This window comes from Ursus maritimus, unplaced genomic scaffold, assembly GCF_017311325.1.
Source record: "Ursus maritimus isolate PB19 unplaced genomic scaffold, ASM1731132v1 scaffold_9, whole genome shotgun sequence".
NCBI classification, from domain to species: Eukaryota; Metazoa; Chordata; class Mammalia; order Carnivora; family Ursidae; genus Ursus; species Ursus maritimus.
In genome coordinates this window covers 69,390,253-69,409,201 of record NW_024427107.1, presented here as the reverse complement: position 1 = coordinate 69,409,201, position 18,949 = coordinate 69,390,253, and the positions used below count along the sequence as shown (strand labels likewise).

At 47.1% G+C, this 18,949-nt stretch overlaps 1 protein-coding gene across 5 annotated transcripts in view; it reads left to right on the top strand.

Moving 5' to 3' along the window:
• Positions 1–18,949, top strand: part of CYRIB (CYFIP related Rac1 interactor B) — a 140,713-nt gene that overhangs the window by 28,268 nt on the left and 93,496 nt on the right. For 4 of the 5 annotated variants that reach the window (XM_040625997.1, XM_040625996.1, XM_040625999.1 and 1 more), the window contains one exon: positions 11,343–11,395. In XM_040625997.1, coding sequence (XP_040481931.1) covers positions 11,343–11,395 — 53 coding nt within the window. Of the gene's footprint in view, positions 1–11,342; positions 11,396–18,949 lie in introns of those variants that run through there. The other variant, XM_040626001.1, reaches the window with a different exon arrangement.

Sequence of the window (18,949 nt, the reverse complement as noted above, 5' to 3'; positions counted from 1 at the left end):
GGTAAGTAAGGCAGGAGGGTGCACCCCTGGGAAGCTCTTCTGGGCCAGAATCTGGAGCTCAGAGCAGGTGATGAGAGGGGTATACACCTGCCATCTGGTCAGTCCCTGCCTCCTGTTAGTGCTTCCTGTTGGCTGGCTGTGGCGCCCATCTGGTCCCTTTGATCTCAGGGAACTATCCTCACCACAATCTTTAGTGGTAAATACTATCATTCCTGGTTTATAGTTAAGGAAGCTGAGCCCAGAGAGGTTAAGAAACCTGTCCAAGATCACCCAGCAACTCAGTGGGACCCCAGATGAGTCAGAGTCCAAAGCTGTGCCCAGCCTGGCCCCGTGTATCGTGCCCAAAGGGTGTTCTTAAAAGAACCCCCAGACTGTTTTGAAGCTAGGTGGGGTCCTATAACTTAAAGCCCTAGAATACTAAATGAGAATATATCTCGACGGGCAGAGCCTGCATATTGGCCAAAAGAGGGAGAAAAAATGGTGTGTGTGCAGTGAGGGCGGGGGAGCAACGGGCAGCAACCTGGGGTATCAGGAAGAGAAAGAACCCAGGAGCCCAGAGTTCCTGTCCCGGCCCTGCCCCCAGCGTCATGGGGCCTTGGGTGAGTCATACCATCTCTAGGAGCTGGTTTCCTTTTCAGTGAAATGAGGGTAAGAACCACAATAATAGCATTTATTGCGGGCTTCCTTAGTGCCAGCACCAGCTCTGGGACACCAGGACCACAGAGGTACAAGGACCTCCGCTTCTGCCCTGGGGGGTTCAGGGGCTAGTGGGCAAGGAGGACACCCCCCACCCCACCATGCCCCCACTAATGCTGCACATGAGACATTAGACAGGTTTGTCCTTGGACGGGTTGGTCCTGGGGAACCAGAAGGTGGGAGGGAGGGGGGAGGCTTGTGCCCCAACTCTGGCTTCAGAGCCCTGCAGCCTTCTCACTGCTGGCCCTGCAGCGGAGGGAAGAAACCCTTAGGAAGGAGACTTCTAGCAGCCATAGATAGTGCTTCTCTCTGCTGTAATCCCTCTCATTTTGGCTGCTCCTGAGACTCCCCTTCCTGAGCATTCAGATGAAAAATAGAGTCCCCAGCTGTGCAGCAGTCACCTGAGAGCTTTTGGCAACACCGGTTCCCAGTCCTGGGGAACACTGTTTCTGAAAAGCCCCCGGGGTGGTGCTGATTTGCAGTTTGCCCCTCTGGGGACCCTCCACCCATTCCTGCCCTGGAGAGGTTCCAGAGAGGATCTGCCACAGTGGGCTCCGTCAGGAGGCAGGGAGCGGATCCCCGTGGGAGGGAGCAGGGACAGGTGCGTGGGGGACTCTGTGCTGGGAAGGACGAGCTCCAGGGTGGTCCCCTGCATGCTCTGCTCCATGTCGCGCCTCTCTGTCCCAGCCGGGCACTGTGTAGGGCCACGGGAGAGCCCGCTTCGTCTGCGCCACCTCCTCCCTGCTCTGTGACCAGGCTGGATCCCTGTACCGGGCACTGTGTAGGGCCACACTCTGGTGACCTGGCACAGTGTCCCCCAGTTAACCCGGTGCCTGCTGCCCTACGGCACCTTCTGATGGGACCCAGTGACAGCCGTTGACAGGCCTGGAACGGAAATCAAGTCAGAGAGAGCCCAGTGGGACAGCTGTGGCAGGTTAGAATCCGAATTTAAACCTGACAGGTATTTTGAAAATCTGGTTGAAATTATTCCCCTTTTGTTCACTTTTGGGGTACAAAGTCAAATTCTTTTTAGCATTTTGACCTAGATTTGGTTTAGCTGCTTCTAAAGAAATCCTATTTCTTGAAGTTCAGTGGGCCAGGCACCCTGAACATTATCCCCTAGTAAAGTTGTAAGGATTACAGATGAAGAAACATATTCTCCCAAGAACTTGTGGCCCGTCTGTAAATGAGGGAGTGAGGATTGGGACCAAGGTCTGTCTGACATCGAAGCTCATTCCTCTGCACGGCAGTGGACCCTAGTTCCCCATACGTAAGACTGGAGCTGAGCTGGATACAGTAGCCACTAGCCACATGAGGTTCTTTAAGTTTAAACTAATTAATTAACATTGAAAAACTCAGTTCGTCGGGGGCACTGGCCAGAGTACAGGTGCTCAGGAGCCGTGGTACTGGACGTTGCAGAAACAGGCATCTGCATCACTGCAGAAAGTTCTGTTGGACAGTAGTGAGCGGCCTCATGGCACAGAAGGGGCTCCGGGCCCAGCCTGTACAGCTGAGGATGGTTAGGAGGAGGAAATGGGGAGCAGGCTTTCTGACCGTGTTGGTGTCTACTACCAGAGGGACCAGCCGTCCTGCTTTGCTTGGAGCAGAGGGGTTTCCCAGGACCTGGGACTTTCCTTGCTAAAGCTGGGAAATTCCCTGATAAACTGGGATGGGTTGGTCACTCTGTTCACGACGCTGTTTCCGTGTGGATGTCACTGCTGTGCCCAGATCCAGGACACGCAGAGTTTAGCAGAGAGTCGCTGAAAGCTCAGGAGTGAGCTAGCTAAGTGATGGCATCATTCAGGGATCGTGAGAGGAGTGCTCTGAAAAACGGGAACCAGGGGTAAGGTGTACCCAGCAGGGGCCCCCAGTCTGGATTGAAGGCTCTCTGAATGGGTGCACCTGAACCCAGAGCGGACACCTGGGAAGCAGTTGAGCAGGTGAAGGAGTTGGGCAGTGGGAGGAAGCTAAGTGACCGTCCCTGGGTGGTGAGCAGTGGGAAAGTTGGTGGCCGGTGTGGCTCTGCTCTGATCTTCCTGTCTGAGCCCAGGCCGTTCCTTTCCCTCCAGCCGTCACAGTCCCGCACCTCTAGAATCCGGCAGTTAGACCAAATATGCAGGAATAATATTCCATGCCTCTACCAGTGTCACTTTTTCAAGTAAACAGGGATACGTCTTTAAAGGCGACCCATCCTTACACAGAGAATGTGTTTGATAATCTGTATTTCAAGCACAGGACCTTTATCTTGCTCTTCTGTTGGCGAACAGCTCCCCTTTTCTCTACTTTGGTAAGGGGAGGGCCAGAGCTAGCCTGCGGGGTTCAGGTTTAACGGAGATGCTAGTAAGTCTGGCACGCTGTGGCCATCTGGTACGTTCTTTCCCTTCCTTATGCTCCTCCTCCTCGCCTTCATGCTGTTTCTTAAATTAATGCCAGGCTGAATGGCATTTCTTGAATGACCACTCATGTTACAATATACAGTAATAATTAAGGTTATTGAGGAGGTGATTGGTTAAGCCTCCAATATATTTATTTTGAATATTTACTAACGTGTTGAGCACCCTGTGTAGTCTCTCCCCGATTCATCCCTTGGACATAGAGTTGCAAGTACTACAGCTTCATTAAGAACATTGTTAAATATGTGAGTGGTAGATCATGGCACTACGGGGAAATGTAAGACATGGATGCATCTGGGAGAGTGAGGAGGGAAAGTGTAGAAACCATGTTTGGCCTCTCTCCTGTTTGCAGAATGTGATCCTGAAAATAGTGCCGAGCTGTAGGAGAAGGATGCAAAGGGAAATGGTAATTAGTAGGTCCTGTCGCTGACTGTTATCTTTGACAGAGAACTGCCTGGTGTAACAGATCCCAGGCCTGGGGCTGGGAGGATAGTGTGCTCCCCTGGCCTCTCACGGTCCTTCAACATTCTTAAGAAGGTGACAACCTCAGGGGGACAGTGTGTGAAAGAAACTCTAGGAGCTTTTATTCCCCCAAACGCTAGTAAGGCTAAATATATGAAATGAAGCTACTATTTTTGGGGAGGGGGACCCAAGCCAGAGAGTTTTTTTTTTTTTAAAGTAGGCTCTACACCCAGCGTGGAGCCCATCAAGGGGCTTGAACTCACGACCCTGAGATCAAGACCTGAGCCGAGATCAAGAGTTGGAAGCTTAACCAACTGAGCCACCCAGGCAACCCCCTCCCCAAGACAGAGAATTTTTATAAACTTGTAGTGGACCCTAGAATCCGTTACGCTCTTTCAAAAGAATCCCAAAATATGTGTGGGGTTCGCATCTGAGTAGGGAACGTGCATTGGAAGTCAGGAGTATTTTGTATGTTCCGTCGTATTGGGATCGTAGAAGGTTGGTGTGTATTTAAGTTTGTGCACGTGTGTGTGCGTGCATGCAGAACCTTCATGTATAATCCTTAACATTTGAAGTACATTCTTGGGGATGAGGCATCGGTCTGTTTTTGCAAATAAAAGCAATGCTGCTGAAGATAGTGGGTCTTGCTGTCATGTAAGATTTCCATAGCCAATTAGCACTAGTTATAATTAGGAAATTAAACACCTGGGACTGTGTTTCAAGGGACATTTCTCCCCTGTACGTTAGTTGCCTTTCTGGACTGCCTCCTTGGTAAGTGATGATAATGATACGGTTGGCAGAGCCACGGAGAACCTGGTTAATAGGAAAGGATGTATTCTGAACGGATCAAGGAACACTTCAGAAACTCCAGCATGGCGGAGGGCTCCTCCAGAGGCTTTTATTTCCAGGCTGCATCTTGGATATCTTGCGGTCCTGGAACGGTCCCGTGGGAGGTGGCGCCCACTGTTGCGTGAGTCTGGGGGTGTGTTCTCTAGGAATCCTCTGTGACAGTGGGGGTTCCAGACATTGCAGTTTTTCCAACAACAAAAACAAATCAGCCAAGATGAATTGGCATCACTTGGCATGAGGCCTTCCTGCCACCAACTCACGCTAGTCATTCAGGGCTTGGCCAACCAGAGGAGGAACTGAAAACGTGAGTTACGAAAGTTTTAATGTTCAGGTAATATGAATGTCTAACTCTCTGAAGTACACTATACACTGACTAGCAGAGAAGCCAACATTAGTGCTGCTTCTACCAACACAAGGTGCCACCAGCCTCAAAGTGCTCATGATCTCACCGAAAGAGCCAAATGTTGGGAGGTCATGCAAATGGCGTAGGAAGGGGTCTCAAGTGCAGGTGGTGGAGTCGAGAGAATGAGTGATGTGAACGGCAGCACTTCCTTAACACTGTTGTCCTCAACTGTTCCCTCCTTGTCTCTGGTTCTTGTTCAGCCCAGGTGTCTGGGGCTGCCTCTGTGACCCCGTCCTTGTGTCTCTCCGTCACCCTGTGGCTGCCTCTGTCAGAGTCCTTGTCACGCGGTGTTGCAGGAGGCAAGGTGCGCGCTCCCCCGAGAGTGAGGTCTTCGAGGAAGGCGCTGTCTTGCCCCTTTGAGGCTGCCTGGCCTGTGAAGGTCATTGCTCCATTCTGAGACCCAGGCTGTTACCAGCCAAAGGCCCGTGTGTTATCCCTGTGACCTTGTCTTACCCGGGGCTGCTGTAACGCGATACCACAGACTGGGGGGCTTATAAACAGCAGGTTTATTCCACACTGCCTGGAGGCTGGAAGCTTGAGATGAGGGCATCGCCACAGTCGGGTGAGGGCCCTCTTCTGGGTCACAGACTTCTCGCTGTATCGTCATGTGGTAGAAGGAGTGAGGGAGGTCTCCGGGGCCTCTCTCATAAGGCCCGTCGCCCCATCCATGAGGGTTCCCCCTTCATGACCTAAGCACTTCCCAAAGGCTTGTTTTTTAAAAAAGGTTTTATTTATTTATTTGAGAGAGAGAGAGAGAGAAAGCGTGCACCCACAAGCAGGGGGAGCAGCAGAGGGAGAGAGAGAAGCAGACTCCCCGCTGAGCAGGGAGCCTGACGTGGGGGCTTGATCCCAGCACCCCGGGATCATGACCTGAGCCGAAGGCAGACGCCTAACTGACTGAGCCACCCCGGCGCCCCAAGGCCCCACCTCCTAATGCTGTCACATGGGGTGTTAGGATTCCAGTGTGTGAATTTGGGGGGAACACCCACATTCAGACCTAGTACTTGTTACTGACGTATAATGTGCATACAAAGCAGTGCCCGTCCTGATTCTTTTGGGATACGTGTTTTAAGTCCAGCTGGTTTAAAACTGGACATAGCAGACGTTTGGAGGTGGAAGGCACAGGGAGGGCCAAGTGCACAAGGTCAGGTACAAGCAGTAGGAGGGAATCCTGGCCCATGTGAATCCTGGACTGGGTACAGCAGCCATGTCTCCTGTGCTGGGCACAATGTGAGGAAGACGAGGACTGGTATCCCAGCGGAGCCGGGCAAGCCAGAGGTTTGGAAGTTTTCATCATAAAAGCTCCTTGTTTGGATTAAGCAATTACATCTCTTTTTTATTATTTTTTAAATTTTTATTAATTTTTTTTTTTTTTAAGATTTTACCCGTTTACTTGACAGAGCAAGAGAGCACAAGCAGGGTTGGGCCCCGCATCGGGCTCTCTGCTGGGCGGGGAGCCTGCTTCTCCCTCTCCTACATTTCTTTTTTAAAAGAGACTTGTGGTTTCTCAGAACTGGGGGGTAATATGAACATGTGGAAGAATCTTACCTTCCTCACTCAGGAAGCAAGTTGGATTGAGAGACCTTTTGTAACTCTTTGCGGTGTTAGCATTTCCGAGTAACTATGGAAACGGCTGAGCATTAATGTGTGGCTTTCTCTGGGCTACTTTCTCTGGGTTGATCAACCCAGCTACCTGTGCAATGATCACATTTTTTTCCTTGACAAAATTATAAAAAGCATTGATTTGCTCAAGAGTCTGTTTTCATACGTTTGTAAAATATTGCCCTGATATTTTTTTTACATTATCGTTAAGTCCTCCGAAGACCGTAAAAGGCTTCGGCCTGCTTTAGATGATTTATCATGAATTCTGCATCATAATAATTCTTACAAATAGCTAATATTCACAGAGCACTTGGTATAGATTAGCCACTGTTCTGAGGGAAAGTTTTATTAAATAAGTGATTAAGCGTTGTTAGAAATATTACAGAGCTCTTATAATTGAACAGGATTATGGGTATAAGTTTATGATTTTATTAACAGGGCTAGAATGCATCATGGCTAAGAAAAAAACAGCAAATGATAAACAAGCCAATCAAATTACAAGACGAATTCACTGAGGAGAAAGAGTAATTATTTCAGTTATTTTTGTGTGCTTAATTAACATTTATTAAGTGTCCTCTGGGTCACAGGCACTGTTAGGTACTTTTACATCTGCTATTTTATTTAATTACGAGGAGTTCTTCACTTCCACGTAAGATTTCCCATGGGCTTCCTTCAACTAATGAGTTATTCTGGCCGGTCCTGCTGGTACAGTGAGTCCCCCGGGGAGGCAGAGAACCATGGTGGTGCTGGGGTGTCGTCCTTAGAGAGTGTTTGATTGGACAGGGTTGGGACCCGGCGGCAGGATTTTTAAAAACAACTCTCCTTCCTCTCCCACGGGCTCTGGTTAAGTTGGTCGTAGGGATGAGGACCTCGGTGTTGGACTCTTGGAGATGTTTTCTCACCGGCGGAGAAATAGTGACTTAAACTCCTCGGCAATCAGCACTCATCACAAACTTTGGGAGTCGTTGGCTATGCCAGGTAGAATAAGAAGTACACCTGCTTTCCTTGGACTGTTTCCTACGAGCTGGGTTGTGGGAAGTGTCAGAATAATGGCTGAATGACACAGGCCAGAAAAATGTTGCCCTAAATGTCTCAGACCCAGAATGTCCAGTGGTGCTTAATCGCTGAGCCGTACTCTGTAGCGTTTATCATGCCAGTGACTTGCCTAAGGTTTTGTTTTGTTTTTGGTCTGAAAAAAAAAAAAAAAAAAGACTAGGGAACTTCACGGTAGAGGTAATTCCTTTTAATGAAATACATACATATGTATGGACTATGGATCTGTGAATAAAAAGAGTTTAAGAGGACACAGAGAATTATGCAGAATTCTTCTGGTGGAGGGATTATAGGTCGAAATGGCTTCTTTAAACATCGTCTTTGATGGCACAGTAAAGTGTTTAACATCAAAACATTAAAAAAAATTAAGGAATTAAGTGGTTTGGGAAGCTCAACTTTTCTTTAAAAATGGTGCTAGCCTGAGATCACATCACAGAGAGTTAACCTAAAAAATATTCCATAATCAAAAACATATATCCAGGGGCGCCTGGGTGGCTCAGACGTTAAGCGTCTGCCTTTGGCTCAGGGCATGATCCCAGGGTCCTGGGATCGAGCCCCACATCGGGCTCCCTGCTCCGCTGGGAGCCTGATTCTCCCTCTCCCACTCCCCCTGCTTGTGTTCCCTCTCTCACTGGCTGTCTCTCTCTCTGTCAAATAAATAAATAAAATCTTAAAAATGTATATATATCCAGTCCCTAAAAAAAATTCACGGTCATCTTCACAGATCGATTTGCTTCAGTGCGAACTTTTCATCCTGCCTAGAAACCCCAGGAGCCGTGTGGTGTAACTGGTGGACAGAAACAACAAAATTTTCAGTAGTTCTGTCACTGTTAAGCATTTTCCCTGAAAATAAACCAGTTTTCTGGTAGAGCCTTCTACTTAAGAATGTTGTGTCCTTTTAAAAGCATCATGGTACATTTGCTAAGAGAACTGGGGCAACTCAGTCATTCCTTGGGGCCTGGGGTTCTTCACTGGGGTCACAAGGGGATCGTCATTGTCCAGGTGGGGCTGCCCTGGGGCCCTGGCGTCGTTTGTAGAGCAATGGGGGAGAAGCATCAGGGTGGCCACTCCGGGTCTTTGGCTCTCCCGCCCTGGGCTCAGAGCTGCTGGGGGCGGTAGAGAGTGGGGGCATCTGGATGTGTGTTCACTTGCAGAGAGAGGAAATCCGTTTAGTTCTGTAGGCATTTTTAAGGACCTGTTATGTATCAGGCAGAATCCCAGGTGCTGGGAACAGCAGGATGGCCAAACTCAGTGTTAGCCCTCAGATAGCTTCTGATGTCCAGGAGGAGACGGAGAGGGACACAGGGAATCCCAGCATTTCTTCAGCTAGGCCAGGGGCTGGGTGGGAGAAGGGGTCAGTGGGAACGCAGACTGTCTGTGTGAGCTCTGGGTGGCTTTTTTTAGAAACAAACAACAAGGAGAAGACAGCTCCCTCTTTGAGTCATTCTGCCCAGCCACTCCTGAGGGGAAAAGAAAGAGGAAGGAGGAGGGCCCACGTGTGATGGCTGGGACTTCCCTGGTGCCCTGGAATGGACCCAGGGGCTTCTGCATGCTGGTTAAAGGGCTATCAGGGCAGGAGGAGGACTCGGGCTTTCAGAAGACCACATAACCAGCCCTTAGGGTTGGAGGGACTTCGGGGGTCACCTAGTCCAGGCAAGTTACCCTGGCAAGCCTACCTGCTTACGTATCCAGGTCTAGTATCCTACACCTCTCTTCCGGCTGCTTGTGCTTGACCATGTGAACTGGCAAATTAGCCTGCGGGCCTTTGCATGTGCTGTCAATTCTGCTTGGATCCTCTCCTGCCTGGGCTGGGCAAATTCTAACCTGTCTTTTCGTTTTCAGCTTACATATCACCTCTTCCGGGGAAGCCTTTCTTATATCCCCCACTTGCCATCCCTTGCCTAGTTAATTAAATACCTGTTTTTGTGATTGCTCAGCACTCACCACTGTTGGACACTTTTTCATACTCCGTTGTAATTGCTTGTCTGCCTGTCATTGGGCCACTAATCCACAAGAGCTCCTGGCTGGCTGGGATGGTTTCATTCCTGGAATTATCTCCATGGCCACGTGCTTGGCGCATCATAGGTGCTCCGTAGATAGTTCTCGGAAGAATGAGAGTCCTCACTTTATAGCAAAGGCTGTAGGAGCTCAGAGAGGTTCAGTGCCTTGCCCAAAGTCACACAGCTCTGAGAGACTGAGCAGGCATGGTGTGCGTCTAAAGAGGAGACAAGATCAGATCTGGTTTCTAGAGCCACAGTCCCTATCATGGAAGTGAAAACAAGTCACCCTTACCACTTTCCTTCTAGGGGAGCTACTTGCTGTCTGCTGGGTTTATCTCTAGGTGATGCTGTGGCCAGCTTATCCTTTGTATTCTTCAAACCAAAAAAAAAAAAGGGGGGGGGTTCTTTTTCTGATTTCTAGGTCCTTTTTCCAAGGCCCTAACATTGCCCCAAGAGAACAACTTTCTTCCATTCTCTATTTTGTAAATCCGGTCAAATTTGAAAGAAAGAAAAAAAAATGTAATTGGAAGACATAGTGAGAGGAGTTCAGAGAACTGTAGTGGTGTGTGCGTGTATGTGTGTGTGCGTGTGTGTGTGGTGTGCACACAAGGGCATGGGACACGTGTTGCACATGCTAGAGGGCAGAGCTTGTAAGAATGCTTAGATGGTTCATAAGTTAAATCCCCTCTTTCTTTGGACACCAAGCAGTTCTGTGATCATGATTTAAAAGGGAACTTTAGGGGCGTCTGGCTGGCTCAGTCGGTAGAGCGTGCGACTCTTGATCTCAGGGTTGTGAGTTTGAACCCCACATTGGATATAGAGATTACTTAAAAATTAAAAAAAAAAATTTTTTTTAATAAAGGGAATTTTAAACCATACTCATGGAATGATGGAATGAGAACAACAAGAAAACCTGTGCCTGGAAACCCAAGGGGAGATGGGAGGAGGGGCACAAGGGTTGACATGATCAGCCCGCAGTGTCCTCCCACCACAGTCAGGCTCAGCCCCCTAACCTTTTGTGAATAAAGCAGGGCTGGTGGATTGGCTTCCTGTGGTTCAGCACCCGATGAAAAGCACAGAGAACACACTAAGGCAGCTGAGATGTAATCAAAATAAAGGCGTTAAAAAGGCATTCTGTTTCTCTTTCACACGATAACAAGAATGTCTAGACGCCGTGGACGTTGCTTCCATCTTCACGCTCATGCTGGTGACTTTGCTCCCTGGGACGTTGGTTAACTATGGTTTTATGAAAACTCCTTTTGATTCATAAGTTTCTGCTGCTGCAAGAGATGTTGAGGGTGACAAGGACAGGGTGCTGTACATGTTTGTTTTCTTTCGTCAGCCAAGAAGAAAGCTAAAACAGGAAGTGATTCAGGGATAGAATGATTCAGACCAGATCAAACTCAAGTTGGGCTGAGCGTTTTGCTGGGACCAAGATATGCTGTTGTAACTCAGAGTTCCAGCATTCTTTATTTTAGCATTCTGAATTTGGAAGGACAGCCTGGCCCCACCCTCTGTCCCCAGGACCACACAGTCCAGCCACACTGTCCCTTAGTCATAGGATTTCGGTTTGGGTCTTTGCTCTTCACGCGGCTGTGCAACCATCAGCAAGTTACTTAACTTCTCTGAATCTCCTTTATTTTTTTAAAATCTCCATTTCTTTATTTGTAATACATAAAACTACTTTGAACATTAAATGAGAAAGATGTTTACAAAACATGCTCTGTAAACTTTAATGATCTGAAGGAATAGAATTTGGAGTTTCATCCCCAGACTGTCTCTCTGGTATGGGAAGACTAATAGTGGCTAGCATTTACTGGGGGCTTACCGTGTGCTCAGGTCTGTTGTCCCTTGCTTAACCCTTGCCGTACCTCTGTTTTACAGGAGAAGAAACTGAGGCCTGGAGTTTGAGTTATTCGTTCAAGGTTACTGAGTTGGTAAGTAATGGCGGATTTGACCATGGCCATCTGCTTCAGAGCCTGTGTTCTTCACCACTTCACTGTGAAGAAAAATTAAAGTGGATGGGTAACATCAGACCAGGACATGGGTTTCAGTTCAGTAGAAATAAGAACCTTCTGCTTCTGTTGAAATTAGAATCCATGTGCTTTCTTTCATTCACTCCACGAGTATTTAGAGAATCTACCAGGTTATCAGGTCAAATTATTACTTTAAATGAGAACTTTGGAGGGCAGGAGACACTCTCCGCCTCCTGTGATCAGTAATAGTCATAATAGTTGACAGTTACTGAGCACTAGTGAAGAGCTGACCCTGTGTCAAGAGCTTGTCTGTATATCTTGTTTAAATTTCAAGGGAAAGTTGAGGTTCAAAGAAGAGAAGTCACTTGCCCAAGTTCTCTCCAAGTGTAAGGGGTTGTCTTAGTCCCTCTGGGCTGTTATTAGCAGAATACCACAGACTGGGGGCTCTAAACAAGAGAAACTTGATTCTCACAGTTCTGGAGGCTGGCAAGTCCAAGATCAAGCTGCCGGCAGATTTGGTGTCTGGTGGGGCCTGCTTCCTCATTCATAGATGGCCATTTTTTTCGCTATCACCTCACATGGCTGAAGGGGTGAGGGAGCTCTTTGGGGTCTTTTTCATCAGGGATGCAAATCCCATTCGTGAGGCTGCACCCTCAGGACCTAATCACTCCTGAAAGCCCCACCTCCTGACACCATCCCATTGGAACTCAGGTTCCAACGTAGGAATTTGGCGGGGACACAAACAGTGCATAGCAGGGGTAGGACCAGTGCATCCATCTCTCGTGTATGCTTCTAACTTTTATGTTATGGACGTGTAACGTACATACTGTAAAATGCACAGATCTTTTTTTTTTTCCAAGATTTTATTTTTAAGTAATCTCTACGCCCACCATGGGGCTCAGACTTACAAACCCAAGACCAAGAGTGGCATGCTCTACCAACTGAGCCAGCCAGGTGCCCCTTGATGAATTCTTAATATGCCACCCCACCTTGTCGCCACCCAGACAGGGCATTCAGTATTTCCATCCTTCCAGAACATTCTCTCATGCCCCTTCATAGTTAGTCCTGCCCCAGGGCTAACCACTGTTCTGACCTACAGAAGTCCTATATCCATCCTGTCATAGATTCCTGCTTCAGACCTATCTAGATCCGAATATACTTACTCAACAAAAACAAAGTACAGATAAAAATAACACTTTAAATAGCGTGGGTGATCCTGTCATTCCACCCAGCCGCGTCTCTCTTGGAGTGAGTGTAAATGAGAGACAGCTCTGCTGTTCCTTCTGTCACTCTTTGTTCCGATGGCTTTTTAGAGTGTGAGCATCTTGTGCCATCAAGGGTGTTTCTTACATTTATAGATTTTAATTATCCTACAACACAGCTCTGAAATCCAAGCCAGCTCTTTCTTCTGTGCTCAGCCTAAGAAACCATATCCAGTGCTAGAGGGACACTGCCTGTGTTGGACCCGTGTTGGGAGACGGTTTGTCAGTCTCCATGGTGAGATCTTATTATATTGTGAAGGAGAATTTTGACTCCTTTCAGTTTTCATATTCGTGCTCACTTTGGAAGCTGAACCTTGAGTGAGCTGCCGCTGTAATGTGGACAGAAACCCAGGCACGGGTAGGTTGTTATGTTAGACATGGAGACCTAGAATGCTCTGCAAACATGGCGGACTACCCTGATTTGTGCGTCTTTCCTGATAGGAACACGGAGTGGGCTGAAATAGAAGATTTGCATCTAGGGGAGCTCAGCAGAAAGGGAAGTTCATGAGTGTCAGAAGTGAAGAGAGAAAATTAAGCCACATGGTTATGTGGGCTGAAGCCATGACCACTAGTGGGACTTTTGTACCCAGGAAAAGGCCACAGAGTCTGGGTGTTCTGATTTTAATGCCACAGCAGGTCTAAAATGAGGTTCGGGCCCAAGGTGGAATCGAGCACTGGGAGCCATAAACATCACACTTCTTCATGGAGAGAGGTTAGAAAAACTCCATGGGCAAAATACAGAGGAAGCTTGCCTTGAGTGGAAAAAGTCACCAGCAAGAAATTTAAAAACATATGTAGTTGTGGAATCGACATTTTTATTGTGTATGAGATTATGAGTCCCCTCCAGCTGAAAAATGAGCATAAAAGCTTGTCTAGTGCCATGGAAATTCCCAGTGCAAACATAGAATCACCCTGTAAGGATATTTGACAACCCAGACCTAACAGGACTCCCACATAAAGAACTCCTTCTGAGGATGAGTTCACAGTTAAATAGTACGAGCTCTCCAGGAAATGAACTCCTTCCAGTTGGAAGTAATAGAATCATCTAAAAGAGACTATACAATAGCATATTTAAAATAATTAAGGACTAAAGATGATATTAAGAAAAACGTAAAGAAAGATGAAAAAGAATAGGTTGATTTGAAAGGTGGCCAAATTCAAATGAAAAATAGTCCTCCAAATTCAAATCCAACGAAAGGGTTAACTCACACATTAGACCCAGCCAAAGAAACAATTAGTGACAGTGGTAATAGCTTACATTTGTTAAGTCCTTAGTATGCGCCAGGTGCTATGCCGTGTAAGTATATGAACTCATTTAATCCTCAGAACGAAGTTATAAGGAAGGCATGATCAATATCACATGTATTTTATGGGTGAGGAAACTCAGGCATGGTAGTTTATGCCGCTTCCCCAAGGTCAGCTGGTAAGGATGGAGCTGGGATTTGACCCCAGGCTGCCTCGTGTAGTCTGGAGTCTGCGTGTGTAATTATTATACTGTAGACTGTCCTCAAAAATAAGCACTAAACAATAAAGAAATGGGAATACACAAGAATGGTAAAGAGATATAGAAGAGAGAATGAGAGGAGATTGCTTATGTCTAAACAGACGGGCCCAGGGAGAGGCAGTATTCAAAGACACAATTTAAAAAAAAAAGATGTCACAATGATTTGATGTCCTTTCAGATCTCCTCCAGTCCTTAAGTTCCAAGAATCTGTGACCAAGTCACAAGAAGCTGTGGCCCTGTTGAGGGCAGAAATATTCAAAGAAGTATGGCAGAGGCTCAGTTTCCACTTAGTTTGCATTGATGTGCTGATATGTTTGACAAAGTTCTCTCTGGGGGGAAAGAAGCCTTGCTTTGTAGCTTGCTGATTGCTGTGGTATAAATACTTCCCATGACCAGTTTCAAGCTACCCACCTGACGTCCCTGAACCCAGAATTGGGAAGAGATGTGCCGACTCAGCTCTCTTGAGTTGGTGTGAGCCGGCTTCAGCACACCAATGGCTCTGATGTGCGGTCTGTTTTTTTTTTTTTTTTTTTTTAATATTTTATTTACTTATTTGTCAGAGAGAGAGAGAAAGCACAAACAGGGGGAGCGACAGGCAGAGGGAGAAGCAGGCTCCCCACTGAGCAAGGAGCCTGATGTGGGACTCGATCCCAGGGTGCTGGGACCATGACCTGAGCTGAAGGCAGGCGCTTTAACTGACTGAGCCACCCAGGAGTCCAATGCATTCTGTTTTTAAACTGTAATTTCTGGGTTGTGCATCCGGGGTAGAACTTACAGGAAGTAGTAATGTCATGTGTGATATCACAGGGGCAGGGAGAGACAATGGGACAAGAATGGAGCTCTGGCCCCCTTTCTTCCCTTGTATTTAAAAACAAACAGACAAATGAAACAGGGCATCTGGGTGGCTCAGTTGGTTAAATGTCTGCCTTCGACTCAGGTCGTGATCCCAGGGTCCTGGGATCAGCCCCTCCTCAGGCTCCCTGCTCAGCGGGGAGCCTACTTCTCCCTCTGCCTCTGTCCCTCTCCCTGCTCATTCTCTCTCTCTCTCTCTCAAATAAATAAAATCTTTTAAAAAATAAAAAATAAAGAAACGAAACAACATTTTGGGAATGTGGGTGGGGAAGTGGCATATATATCACACTATGGGGGACTGTGAAAATGAGTACAGCATCTTTGTGGGTTTTTTTAAGATTAATTTATTTTAGAGAGCGAGCATGTGCGAGCAGGGGTAGGGGCAGGGGGAGAGGGAGAGAATCCCCAAGGAGACTCCCTGCTGAGCATGGAGCCCCATGCAGGGCTCAGTGCCATGACCCTGAGGTCATGACCGGAGCTGAAATCAAGAGTTGGACATCCAGCCACTGAGCCACCCAGGCGCCTCTGAGTCCAGCATCTTTGAAGGGCAGTTTGTACTATCTGCCAAGTACAGTTTGGTACTATCTGCTATTTCTAACTGCATGACCCTGAATTCTACTTCAAAGATTTTATCTTATAAATCCTGTCTTTCTTATAGTCACACATGGTTTATGTGAAGATGTATGTAATGTATATTCATTTCAGCATTATTTGTAATGTAAGACCCTGGAAGCAGCTGAAATGTATCGTTGGTAGGGGATTGATTGGATCAATTATGGTATATTCTTTCAGTGGAATGCTGGGCCACTGTTTAAAATAGTAGGTCATGTATACTAAGAAGGGGTGATCTCAAGGATACATTCTTAAATTAAAAAAAAAAAGACAGCATGCAGAAAAGTGTATGTGGTACGTTCCCATGTGTGGGGGAAAAGTGGGAGGTTAAAGTATGTCTACATACCCACCTACACACATTACATGCTTAATTATGCATAGACTGTTGCTGGCAGACACCAAGAAAGAAGGTGATTGTGGGGAATACAGTTTACCTCTTGGGGAAAATGCTTAAGGGATTGGGGTCTAGAGTGGATGGAAGATGTCTTGGGGTCTAGAGTGGATGGAAGATGTCTTGTTGTATATCTTCCATATTTTTTTGAATTTTAAAGCATAAGTATATAGTATCCTTTCTGTTAAAAATAAACTAGTTAACAAAAAACTTCACTTTGGGAGTTTTCAACATGAAAGCCCCTCTCCTTTTTAGAGGAGATTGGCAGATCTCCGTGTGGTGCTGATCACTGTTTATTGAGCATATGCTGAGTGCTAGGCACTTCCCCATCATTTCTGGCTCAGTCCTCTCACCCGTACACTGTGAGTTTCTCCGTTGGTAGGCTCAGCCTGGACCCCAGCAGTTGCCCAGTGAACGTGTGATCCACATTTCTAACCCATCACCGAGCGTTTTATGGAACTAGACGCTTGCTCTCTTCTCTCTTATCATTTGTTAACAAATGCAGTAAACAGGTTATTCATCTTGAGAGGGCTGCTGTTATGATATTATGATTTATCAGCTGTAATCCAAATGGGCAAAAGGACTGGAGTGAAAAGTTTATAGCATCGAAATCACAAAAACTGACCTGAGTATTATTTAAGAGTGTGACATCGTCTGTAACATTCAGATGAAGTTCTTGCCAGTGAGGGCTGTTTGACATGGGCACTTGGCTGTCTCTCGAGATGCTGTGTTGTGGGCTCATTCAGAGAGTGCCCTTAAGTACTTTAAAGTATCACTGTCCCTTGTGTGATGTGGGATGTAGTGGTTTTAGTTTGCTGGGAGCTGAATGTGCATCAGCAGTGTTCTCCCAACTCCCCGAATAGTAATTCTATCTCCCCTGCCTGAGTGCGATGCAGAGTACGTTTCAACGCTGTTTCTTGTATGAGGCCTTTCCTGGCTCCCCCCACGCTGTTTTCCTCTTGTTCCGTGTAGTATTTAATTAAAGCAGTTATCTTAGTGGCTTTAAATAATTGTAGTCGTTTGTAGCCGTCTCCACATCAGGCTGAGTGCCAGGAAGGATGGCCTGGATCATCTCGCTTCCTCGGTGCATAGCCAGCATGCAGCATGTGTCACAGCCCTTCAGAGTTCATTAGCCAGGACTCGTTTGACCTCCAAGCAGAACCCCAACTTGAACAGCCTTCCGCAGAAAGGGGATTTATGCCACTGAAAAGTCCAGGGATGGAAATTCAGGCGTGCTTTACGTGGTGTTGCGAAGGCTTACCCAGTTTTTCTCCATCCCTCAGCATCACCTACCATTTCTTTTTGGGCTGTGGTGGCAAGATGGCCAACAGCACTTGTCGCAGAAGGAAAAAAAGACCACTTTTCCGACAGTTCAAGAAAAGTCCCCGAATTGAGTCTCCGTGTTTCTGATTGGGCTTGTGTGAGTCACATGTCCATCCCTGGACCAATCCCTGCCCTAGGCAGATGCAATGATCTGATTGGCCATCCTGGATCAAATGCCCGCCCCCTGAAGGAGCTAGGGTAGGGTCTGCACCTCCCAGAACTCACGGACTGAGGCAAGGGGAGGTGGATGTTCCCCAGGAAAGTCTGGGAACCCTTTGTGCGTGGGGGGAGGGGTGGGTAAGCAAAACCAAGGATGTCCAATAGGGTAGGTTTTTAACCACTGTTTACTCAATGAATGAATTAACAGATGAATGAGCAAACGGGAGCGTGCTGCTGATTCTGTGAGCTGGTTATACAATACCTAGAGTGGGGTTTTAACAGATGGAGCCTTTGCACAGAGGAAGGATAAAAGAGAGCCTTGAAATCAAGTCCTGTGAGGATGACATTAAATTAGCGGAAATATTTAACAAGAAATAGGAGACATATGATAGCCGTTTCCAAATGTCTGAAGGGCATTCGTAGAAATGGAGCTTTTGCTGGGTTCCAACTTAATGTCTTAGGTGCTGGGCTAGGCACTTGGATCAGCCTCTCCCTGCTTGTATTTTCATTTTATTTTTATTATGCAGTCCATTTACGCTCATTATAGAAAATCCAAAAATGCACACAAAAGAGAAAAATAAATGCCCTCCCATAATCTTACCATCGAGGGCTAATTGTTATTAATACCTGAGTATATATTCTGTCAGCCTTTTCTCCTTGTTTGCAGTTACATTAAAAAAAGATATTATTTAGTCTTGATAATGGTGCTTGTCAGAGAAAGAACCTGTGGCTCAGACCGAGGCACTGGAATCCTCAGGCCAGAATTCAGTCCCCATAAGCCAGCCTCAGAAGTCCTCTCTCATTTCTGGGCTTAGGTTTGCCTGCTACATAACCAGCAGTGTGTGCACTAACAGGGTTTTACTACCGTTCTGTTCTGAGAATCCTGATTTCATCACTCCCAGTTCATTCCCTCACTCCTTCATTCATGTACTCAGGAAATCTTTCACTGGGTGCTGGGGGTGTAGTGGTGGATGAGGCCAGGCTCCTGCCCTCCTGGAGCTGACTGTCTAGCTGAGCTCCACCTCACTTGTAAATGGGTTAGATCAGCAGCCCCTAGGCCTGCTGATGGCTTTGTCGGGAAGCAACCAGCAAAGCAAAGAGGAAGCACCGCAGCCAGGGGCCTAGTTGATATGTGCCTTCTCCCCAGGATCCCTCTCCTGAAGGAAATGGGTGGATGTTGAGGGATGGGAGGCTCAGGGTATGCATTACCTGTCCTCGGCCTCCCAGGCCTGGCTCTTCTGGGTAATCTGGGGTTTGGCCCATATCGTGTACCTATGATGACCCTATTTTCCAGACCTCAGACTACAACTCAGGATAGGAAGCGGGGTTAGCCAAACAGAGAGAGGGAAATACATATTTCTTGAATGCAACCTTAGGTACTTTTGCATGACTCTCCTTGCCTGGGAAAGTAG